General features: G+C 43.7%; 1 protein-coding gene across 1 annotated transcript in view; it reads right to left on the reverse strand.

Annotated features, from left to right (window-relative positions):
• Positions 1 to 641: 641 nt before the first annotated feature.
• Positions 642 to 11,189, reverse strand: part of LOC104275815 (transcription factor GATA-6-like) — a gene marked incomplete at its 5' end in the record, with an annotated part of 14,036 nt that continues 3,488 nt past the window's right edge. The window contains 4 exon segments of the mRNA XM_009871871.1: positions 642 to 809; positions 9,359 to 9,465; positions 9,568 to 9,655; positions 11,107 to 11,189. The exon segment at positions 11,107 to 11,189 is cut by the window's right edge and continues 4 nt beyond it. Of these exon segments, the coding sequence (XP_009870173.1) occupies positions 642 to 809; positions 9,359 to 9,465; positions 9,568 to 9,655; positions 11,107 to 11,189 (446 nt within the window).

Raw genomic sequence — 11,189 nt, forward strand, 5'->3', positions numbered from 1 at the left:
TCTGAAGAGCAGAGCAAGGCACAATGAAGACGGAGGGTGCAGGAGGAGAAGACTGACGGGGCAAAGACATCAAATGTTCAGTGCGAGACATCTGCGCAGACTCAAAGCAGTACACACTTTTGACACTCAAAAAGCATCTCGCTATCTCTGGTAATTAAAGGCTTTGCTACTCCCTCCCCAACATTGACGACTTCTGCCAAATTCTTGGGGGAGAAGGCGATGAGAGAGTGAAAACAACTATACAACCAGAAAGGCAGCGCTGCTGGGTAAGTTGAGGATGTATTTCTGGAATCTATCAATAGGTCTAGGTTTATCTCTTCTCTTTCTTGCTTTTTTCTTTTTCTTTTTTTCTTTCTTTTCTTTTTTTTTTTTTTTTTTGGTGAGAGTGTAAGGCTGCATTATCTATCCCCCGGTGGGTATTTGCTTTCCCTATATTTTTCTTGCATAGATGAGGAATTGGATGGTTCGGCAGAGCCGCTTTCGGAGGCTACAAAATCTGCCGCCAAGGCACAGAAACAATTTCAGAGGAATGGTCTTTGCCAGCACTCTCACTGCTGCCACAACTGCTCCACAGAAGAAACCGTGCGCAGACGTCTGGGGGCTGCTGCGCAGCACCGAGATCCAGCTTCCCTCACGCTGGGTCACGCCAGAGCCAGAGCACACCAGGGATCCTGTCTCACGGACGCCGTCACTTCTGCCGTGGAGGTCAGGCTGACTCCCGTGTACAGCCCATCTTGACCTGAATACTTAAGGCTGCTGCTTTCAGGACTGGTGCTCTCTCCTGGGCCAGACATCACTGACGAGCTTGCCTGGAAGTAGGGGAAGAGGAAAGAGAAATTTCATTGAGTGGGTGAGCTTTGCACGCACTGGGATGTGAGGGAGTGGGAGCGCAGTGGGCTTGGGGCGCAGCCACTGTCCCAGGATTTCTGTGACAAGATGTGTCAACTACCTAAAAGGAGGCTGTAGTGAGGCTGGTGCTGGTCTCTTCTCTCTAATTACTAATGACAGGACAAGGGGAAATGGCCTCAAGTTGCGTCAGGGTACGTTTAGATTGGATATTCGGAGAAAGTTATTTACTGAATGAGTGGTGAGGCACTGGAACAGGCTGCCCAGGGAAGTGGTGGAGTCACCAACCCTGGAGGTGTTTAAAAAAAAAGTAGATCTAGCACTTGAGGCTGTGGTGTAGTGGTTAGGTATGCTGGGATGAAGGTTGGACTAGATGATCTTCAGAGGTCCCTTCCAACCCCTAACATTCTGTGATTCTGTGTGTTTGCCCTCTGATTGCCACTGTGCCTCAGAATCCTGAAACTGAAAAAATGTCCCAGGGTCAGCCTGCTCATTCAGTCCCGCTGACGGGAGTGATAGCTGTGTTTGGAGAGCAGCACATGGTTCTCTTCACAGCAAGGTGGAAAAGTGTGTGATGTGATGTGCAGAAAAAAATGGAAATTGGAAGGTAACGTGCATGTGTCCCACTGCCCCCTACTGAGGGAAAACAGTTACCAATATAAAAAATGTGACCCAGTAGTGGTGGCACCTATAGTTTTAATTCCCCAGGTGGGAGAAGCCTGATATGTCCCAATCCTCAAGCAGCACCTCCTGGTGTGAAGGACCTCCTGGAAATCAGCTTCTTTGGGTCACTTAGACCCTGAAATGCCTAAAATCATTCCTCACCCTTCAAAACACTGGCCACAGCCACTTCATCTCTGTACAACTGGCCACTACGAGAGATGCTCTTTTCATCTCAAGTGGAGAAACACTATGCCTTTGAACCAGGAGCTTTTTTATTCTGCCACCTACACACACAAGACAGTATTCAGGGGATCCCTGGTAGGCACAAAGACAAACCTCTGAACTGCATTGAAACCAGTGCAGTTATTTTAACAGAGAAGTCAGGGTTACAAAGACAAAGAAATGATCATTTTTTCCATGAGGCTGAGCAGATCTGCTAAAGAGGAAAAATTCACAGTGCCAGACAGAGAAGGGGCAATGTTTTCACCTGATAAAGGAAATGTTTAAGAGCTGACTTCATGCAAAATTAACTCTTGGATGTGTCAACTTTAAAACCTTAATTTACTTGTTAATGGATAGTCTTTGGATGATGTTCCTTAAAAAAAAAATGAAAAAAGAAGACTATCCTAAACTGTGACTGCAGAAGCTTCCTGCCTGCTGTTTAAGTGAAAAGTATACATATTTAATCATTTTACAAGAGAAGAGCTCTTGGATCTCCTGGAGCCATGCCAAGCTAGCAGTTCTGACATAGGAAAAGCAAGGCTTCATTTATTCAAAGGTAATTTCCAAAAGGTGTTGTGCAGGTTCTTGTTGCTGTGCTCAACTCAGGGAAAACCTCACCTTCTGAAAGAGATACTCATTGCCAGCAGTCACTTTTGTCTGAAATAACCCAGACTCCAATATTTTCTTTAGCTTTTATCAAAATGGTTGATCGCCACTATTCTTCTACCCAGTCATCAACCAGGATCCCACTCCATCAGCCATTACCCAGAAATGCAGAGATGGAAGGAACAACTACTTGCCCTCGCCAAAACCGCCAAAATAGCTCTAATCCTAAGAAATATGTTTTATCGCTCTTTCAAATACACAATTGCCAATCAGTGACAACGAGCCTCCGTATCCTCTTTCACTGTGGCTTTGCACGGAGAATTCAACGAGGCTGGTTTCACACTAACCTTTTGGTCGTTTTTGATTTTGTATCAGCGTAGTTTTTCAAAAGGCTTTTTAAATTTCTAATACATCAAATAGACTCCTGTTAGCACAAAAGACATACTTTTTAACAGGCTGAGTCTCCCCACAGTGGAGGAAGGGTTTAAATTAGAGTTGAGCAGTGTTTGCTCAACCCGAGCTAAAAATACTAGGAGCTGCTTTGAAAGGTTCCAGTTTGCCCATATTTGCCGCTGTCGTTCCGGTAGGCAAATATCTTATCGCTACCTGTTTTTTCCGGGCTCGGAAAAGATAATTCACCCTTTTCCTGATTCAGCCCTACAAAGGTGGGGCACAGGGACCCACAGTTTCCATGTGGGGTTATCAGCTACCCCTCCCTCGGACACCCCAGAAGGGAGGACGCGGAGGCACGTCCTGTTTGAAGACCGCCCATCCCTGCCCGACCAAGGCTGGATCCTGGCTCCATTGAGCCAGGGTGGGTAGGACCTGGGCAGGACTGCTGAGCCTGGAAGCCCCACCCCGGTAATGTCATGACAAATTCAGGCAGCTCCCACAGTGAGACACGGAAAACAAACTTCAGCTCATGAAAAGGACGCAGCTGAATCATGGGTGTGCTCCCAAGCCTGCCTACCTCTGCTCTTATTTCTCCGGTTTTAAGGGATGAAAGACCACAGAAGTTACAACTGATTATTAGAGAGCATTTGTCAGCTGGAATAAATAAGCTGAACAGTGCTGCCAAAGTCAACGAGGTCTTCTAATTCACAACAGCTGGCTCTATCAATAAAAAGGTAATGGGCATATTTTTATTGCTGAAATCTGGTAATAGGATAGAAAATCAACTGAAGGTCAGCTTCCTGAGGAAAAAATTAATGAAGCCCATTGGGAAGAGCTTGCCTCCCAAACAAACACAGGAGGGTTGTGTTTGTTTCTGCAAGTGTTTTTGTTTTTACCCAAACCAGCAGAAGCTGGTCATGAGGCAGCCCCCAGGCAAGTTGTCTGGATCGGAGGTGGCCTTTCTGTGGAGGACCTGCCCACCATGCTCACAGGGAGACCTCAGAGGGGCTTGGACACCTACATCATACCTAAACCTGCTGTCAGCACCCTGTAGACAAATTCTCCCCCACTAAAGCTGGCCCAGCCTGTGCTGACTAGCACTTTGGGGAGCAGCTCCTGCATCTCTGGCTGAAGGACTCCTGCCTTTTTTGACCCGCTCCATTCTGCACAATCCGCGCACCATGGAAAACATGGAGAGACATCCCCCTCAACCTTCCCCTACAGCTCCACAGTCAAGAGGCAGAAGCTCAGAGCAAGGAGTTGTGCTAACAGCTGGATGGGGTTGTGAAGGGCCTTGATCTAGACCTTTGCTCTATCAGATAGACCTTTGCTCTATCCACTTCACGGGTTCAAAACACTCCATGAATTTTGGACATTACACCAAGCCTGCAGTAAGCTGAGTGTCAGCCGACACTCTCTTCCTCTTCGGTTAGCCTAGTTTAGGTTGGCTATGTTTAAATGATAACCACAGTCATCTGAAACACACTTACAGTTGGGTTTTTTGCATAGAATCTGGCAAACTGTGGTGGAGTCCTTCATTTTCAGCCTCACTGCAATAACTGCCATCCCCACCAAGACCACTTTGTCCCAGTACTGTCACTCTGTGTTTTCTAAAGATCAAGTCTCAGCACTGCAAAACCATAGCTTTTTTTTTTCTGATTTAGTGACCCTCCTAGTACACAAAGTTGTCATTTCTTGCTAGTCCAATTGATCCTTTTGTTTACATTGCAGATGTGTAAGTTTACATATCCTCTAATCTCCCCTTTGTATTACAGCAACATAAATTGTGGTTAATACTTCATTAATTTCCTCAGGGAGGCAACTTCCAGCATGGCTTGGAAAGCTGACAACCCTACTGCTGTAGAGGGCTGTATGGCTAATTGGCTTTATTGCTCTGGCAATAAAATAAAATCAAGCAAAATATACGTGTCCATATGCATATAGAAGTTCTGAGTAGAACCAAAATCACTCTTTTTTCCTTGGTTTTCCTTGCTGAAACAAAATAGCTGGATTGCTTTGTTCTGTTTGATACAAAATGAAATGTTCTCTTTTGGATACATGTACACAAAGCAAAGAAAATAAATGACTGAATGCATGAAACTGAGCGGGGAGAAGAAAGCAGCATCCTATTTTGTCCTGGAGTAAGGACTAACACAGAAGATGTAGGAGACCAAGAGAAGACTTAAACTGGAGTATCAGGGCATTATGCTAGGGGGTCTGATTAGCAGACTATTTGATATTTTAGGTTGTCATGTTCCTCATGTCTCCTGTTGATCTTAATCCACCTGGTTTAAATAAATATTTACTCATACTAGGACTGAGGCACTGTGTTCGCATTTACCAGGTGAAAGTCCTACCAGCCATGCTGGTGAGCCTTTCTCATGGAAACTCTGTCCCAACAGCTACAAAATTATTCCATACCAACTGAAATCTTATCATCAGACAGTCTGAAGGAACCTCGGCTACTCAACTTTCTGATATCGAGACTTTTTTAAGAGGTTGAGTCTCTGGTTCACCCAGGTTCTGGGAGATACTATATGGAGGCTGATTGCCCTACAGCCTGCATGAATGTCCTACCAATCTGCTGCATAAAAAGGAGCGAAAAACACCATCTCTAACCATGTCACAAACCGTCTTCTGAAAACAAAAGAAGGCAAATGTAGGAGGAACTATTCAGCTAATTCAACCCAGGTCATGAGGCAATTTGGAGAGAGTTAAAACTGCATTTTTCTGCTAGCTCACCACCTACCAATGCCATTTGGGTCAGGTCTCCCACTTTCTACCCCACAACACCAAAGAGCTACTCCTGAACCACTTCTCATCGTAAACCTCCAAGGGATGGAAGAACAGGTTTTACCTGCAAGGCAACTGTCCTAAGTTGTTCTATGGTGTGTTCTAGGGTTGTTCTGAGAAAGCTCCAAGCTGGAGGCAAAGGGCACAGTAGAGTCTTCTGAAAGAAGAGCTCCACTGGTGCTGCTGAGCCTTTTCTGACATCAGCCCTGGCTGAAGGAGCCTCCGTGTCCTGCCATAAAAAGCAGATTTTACAGCAGTTTTCGTACTGCCTTTTATCCTAATAAGGGAATAAAGTCCTTCTAGTAATCACACTAGTTGGAACCCCTGCATGGAAAAGGATGGGTGTGCACTACAGACCATGCCCTTCCTTTAGCAGCTTACTCTGTATAGCATTTCTCTGTACAGTTTAAGCAGTACCAAAGGGAGAGCAGGTATAGATGCAGATGCAGGCCGTCTGAAGCCTTCAAATCTTTTTATGGGGATGAAAGGCAACTTCATATATCATGCAGCTGGACCCCTTCCATATTAATATCGCAGGACACCCAGTACTTACACTGCTTAGGAAAACAGACGAAGGCCTAAATCCTAGATCCAGATGTGAATTTGGCAAATAGCCCCTTTACAATGGGACAACGAAATATCTCTGATGCAAACACTTCTACGTTTTGGGATGTTTGAAATCAACTTTGCACCCACAGCAATTCATTAATCATATCTTTTAAATGTTTAAACTTCAGTTAGAACATAAAATCAACATTTAAGGTTCTTGCTCATTTGTCTCAAAATTGGCATCATGTAAGATTCGTTTCATGAAATGGATAGTCTCAAAGACATTTCCAAGAGTAATTGCTGCCCTTCTCTTTTTCTGCTCTCCTCTCTTTATGTCACTTTAAAAGAGATAAAGAAAGGTAGGGCAAAAAGTGAGTATTATTGACACAAATGAAATCTGCTGAATTTCATTTCCAGTAGATTTCTACATAACTGGGAACTCTTTTGGCAGCATCCCATAAAAGACATAATAAATTGCTTTTGTACCAGGAGAGGAATTAATTTTCTCTGTTTCATTTAGCAACAACATTGCTGTGAATTTCAGACAACAGTTTCTAAAACGTCATCAGATTTCTCTGCCTAATGTCAATTTGGCATTTTTCCCCTCTTCATAGAAAAAAGGCTGGAGAAGTAGAAACAGAGCAAAACAAAAACAAGTTGCCATGCCAGTTGCATAACACACAGGGAATGAGCCAGGTTCGCTCTCCCAGCAGGTGCCCATATATCAGCAACGTCACTCAAACGGGGGAAAAAATAATCAAGGAAAATAGAAGTCCAGTAGAGTATCCTTGCTTCAGCATGTGATCAGATTACAGGCTGCCTCACTCCAAAACACTGACATCCCTTCACTCCTGACAACTTCAATGGCCCTTATGAGCCCTCCGCCCCTCCCACGAGATTTAGGCCCGTAAGAAATTATTTCACTTCCTTCACAGCTAGTGATCATGTTCCCAAATGATATCTAGAGCAACAGGAGCCAGCCTGAACAGTCACCACTTCCCACTTTCAAGTTCCAGTCTTCCCTGTTCTCATCTCAATGAATTGCTGATACTCAAGACAAAGCCAGGAGCCCAGCGGAGGGATGTGGCCGTATCCACGACATGTCCTAGCAACTGCTCCCCTCTAAATCCTGTCCTTATACACATGGGGCTTGAGTGCAGAGGTGGGAGATCACTCGACCTTCATGTAGGGTGAGGAGGAGTCAGGGGGATGCCCATGTGTCTGGTCGCTGCTGCAGGCTCCCCGCTTCAGCGCATTTCACAGCCTCTCTCCATCACTTCCTGTCACTGAAATTTTTCACAAGAGGTAATTTGCAAGAGCTTTGCATATGCTGGGCACATCTGATCAAATCATGGTGGGGAAAAGGCTGTGCAGATGTTACCATGCTGCCTGCTGACTACAAGGGGACACATTTCCCCTGCCCTTGTACAGGTGTCCTCTCCCAGCCTGACTTCTTACAGAAAAAATCAAGGAGAACTGAAGTCCTAGCACTGGGGGATGCTTTCTTCCATGTAATTAAGAGCAGCCTCAGGGTCGCTGGGAGTAGCTCTCAGCTAGTCTTTTGGCTTATGAACCATGACCCCACGCCGCTCTCCTCTGGTATCCACACAACTTCACCTGACAAAATTACATTACAAACAGTACTATTGAAATTATAACATACGGTTCATTAATAACAGGCTTGATACGCTCTCCTAGAGAGAATGGCTACAGAAAGGAAGGCAGGCTTATAGGAGAAATGAGATCTGGTCTCTACGGCTTCTCCTTCCCCAAGAAGCACACTCCGTGCTGCCTACAGCCTACACCTCTGCCCTAGACTCAGCTGGGACTGTGCTTCTAATTCTGTCCATTAGATAAATCTCACAACATTTCTCAGGACTGGTAGTGATGCTGAAGGCAGTGTAAGGAAAATTTAAGGAAAATATGGCTGTGTTTTTTTCCCTTTGCAAATACTAGAGGAGAGCTTAAAACAGAGCATAGTAGTTCACTGGAGGGAGCCTGAAATCCAGTAACTGTTCACTTTTTGGTTGTGTTTCTCTTTTTTTGATGTGATCTGTTTATTTTACTGGACTGACAGGGTTTTCTCATGTCAAAGACAAGCCCTTTTAGTAGTATCCTTGTCTGGCAGCATCCAAACCCAAAATCCAGTGCCTCTGAAACTGGGTGGCCCTGTCAGTCCACAAACAATCGCATTTGCTAAAAATCTTTTTTTTCCTCCCCTTGTACAATGAAACTTTGTACGTCAGGAATTAAACTATTGAAAGGAATTTGGATGTGGGAACGCTTAGACATATTGAAAAATAGTTATTATAAACAATGTCTTCTTTTTATTAATAAAGGAGTAAAGAAAGCCACATTAGGAAAGCTTTTCAAAGAAATGATGTGGCAGATTAAAGGATACAGAAGGCCCAACGAGTGACTGTGGATACAGATATGGATAGCCAAGGGGTTAGAAACTAATCCACATTAAGCTTCGCAACCTTAGCAGTAGTATTTGTTATCACACACGCTAACCAAGTGAGAAGAGGAAGTCTGAGATGGTTTGAGTACATGATGTGAAATAAGGATCAAAACTAAAGCAGGGGATGATCAGCGCTCCTCTGACGCTTGCTGCTGCCACATGCAGAGCATTTGGACCCTGAGGAGCCCTCTGCAAGGAGAGGGCTGATCCCTTGTGCACTGCAATCGGCAGGGTGCCCCAGCCTGCTTTCAGCTGGGTCTGGATCAGGGTTTAGGTGCACATCTTTCTTCAGAAGTAAAGCCTTTCTGCTTCCATTCATACAGCAGGATAACGTTCTGCTGGAGTTTAACAGTCATTGGGGATAATGCATAAAAATGCCTATATATATTAAACAGCTTTTGGAAAGCGGGAGAGCAGCAGTGCCTTGAATTATAAATTCTTATCAGATCATTTCAGAAAGAAACGGGGTGCATGCACAATTGCTTCTTGAAAGGATCAATTGGGCATGATTTATTGTCTTTGCTCTGAACTAAAACCTTTGAAATGGAAGAACCTGAACATTTCAAACAAAATGTCTGGGGTTAAGCTATGTTTAACTTAATCATAAAAATTATATAGATCTTAATTAAAAGGTTTGTAAAGTACTTCAGCTTGTCGCTCTGTTTACAGCTATAGGTAATATCCTCCGAAAATCTTGCTCCAGTATCAGCTAACAAAACTGGAAAGTTTGTTTAGATTATTGTTCTGCTAGATAAGATAAAAGCTGTGATAACATTGCACAGTGATCAGCCTGCTTACAGATACAGACAGCGGTGTAAGCCTTACCCCGGAGGCAGCAGTCTGTGCGCTGGGAGAAGCGGTTTTGCTACAGTCGTCTGAGTTAGTAGAAGACGTGGAGGTTGGAGTCATAGGAACCGCAGTAGTACTGTTACCTGAAAGATCAGGAATTGGTATTAAAAACAAATATATTTTCCAGCTGAGGGGAAACAAAAAAAATTCTTGCAGCTCAACTGTCTCATCTTTTTTATATTTACCAGAGCATGTCTTTGACTTATTTATGTTCTTAGGTTTTCGCTTCCTGGTCTGAATTCCTTCTTTTTTCATAGCAAGAGGTCGGGGAACCTGAAAAAAAAAAAATTAAAAATTCCACAGTCCTCCTCATAGAGTTGTATATGCAGTCTAATTTCAAAAGTCAAAATACGCTACAAGATCAAATGGTGATGTCAAAAATGCCTATATAACAATTCAGTTTTTCCTATGTCACAGTACTGATTCCAAAAAATCTTTGTATTTTATTTGGGCAAAGCAATGGGTTGTTTCAAGGGGAGTTTTAGCTGAATAAAGAAAACAGGCAAACTTTTTTCTTGATGTGAACTGAACAGTTTTTTAAATCCCTCAGTCAGTGCACAGATAAACAGCACACTTCTGGGAAAAAACAGCATCATTTGGCTATAGGTCGTATGAAATCAAACTGGACAGGGTATACCTAATCCCTGATTCTTTATTCCAGTCAGTTAGGAATTATCTCCAGTGGCTGATTCTGGAAAGCAAGAATGCATATGAGGGGAAAAATTACTCCTCTCCCTGCGGACCAGCTACACAAACCAGATGACCGTCGCACTGCTAAGTGTCATAGAACAGAAGCTGTAGACCATAATTGACTTAGTATTTTTACTTACAAGCAGTTCTGCCCATGATACAGCTTTATAGTATCAAAATCATATTTATAGGGAAAAAGTACTCAAAAATCAGCTTTGTGTTCTGTGTCGTTATAACAATAATCATTTCATGGGTAACATCGGCTTAAAATATATTTAACTTAAGGATGACACAAGTTTGGGAAAAGACAATTCAGACATATGCTTACTGTCACTATAATGTTTAAACCTATGATATAATTTGCTTTTTTCCTTGTGGACTAGACCAAGTCCCAATCAATCCTAATGTCCTCACTCTTCAAACACTTGTGCTTGACTGTAACTTAATCCACAGGGGCATAACAGATTCGAAGTCTCACCCAAAACATACTCCATCACATTCAGGACAGAAATATTTTCTTCCTCTACTATTGCCTAGCAAAGGATGAAATTACAGTTTTGCTGGCATGGCTATGACTTGAATTGCATTTCAAGTTTTGTTGGCACAGCTATACCTGTCCATGAAAAACTGTCTTACAAAAGATCTAGCTTGAAGGGGAGGTGCCCACTAAAGAGCTGGTTTAAATCCCAGTGGCAAAGGACCTCTGCCACTCATCCAGAGGTGGTTCCTTTGTACAAATCTCTCAGGAGAGCTACAGCAGCAAACACATAACTTGTCAAAACCTTAACTTGCTAAAAAAGTATAAACCATTTTCTAATGCCGTGCAGGTTTTTTGTCATTTTATCCATTTTTTTTTTTAATTCCATGATCCAGATTGTGAGCCAAGACCATTACCATCAACAGAAACGTGGCCCTTGAAACTTGAGGGAGCCCGACGCCACCCACTCCCCCGAAGTCACCAGACTACCCTGTTCCCCAAAAGCGTATCAGAGCCTGGGCAGGGGGCAATCTCCCTCGATCAAGCATCTACTTACCCCGTGGAGCTTCATGTAGAGGCCGCAGGCGTTGCAGACAGGCTCCCCCTCCGCCTTCCTGCGCCCTAGGGGGGGGGTCGTGG

The sequence above is a fragment of the Apaloderma vittatum genome, unplaced genomic scaffold, assembly GCF_000703405.1.
Source record: "Apaloderma vittatum isolate BGI_N311 unplaced genomic scaffold, ASM70340v1 scaffold26526, whole genome shotgun sequence".
In the NCBI taxonomy this organism is placed as follows: domain Eukaryota; kingdom Metazoa; phylum Chordata; class Aves; order Trogoniformes; family Trogonidae; genus Apaloderma; species Apaloderma vittatum.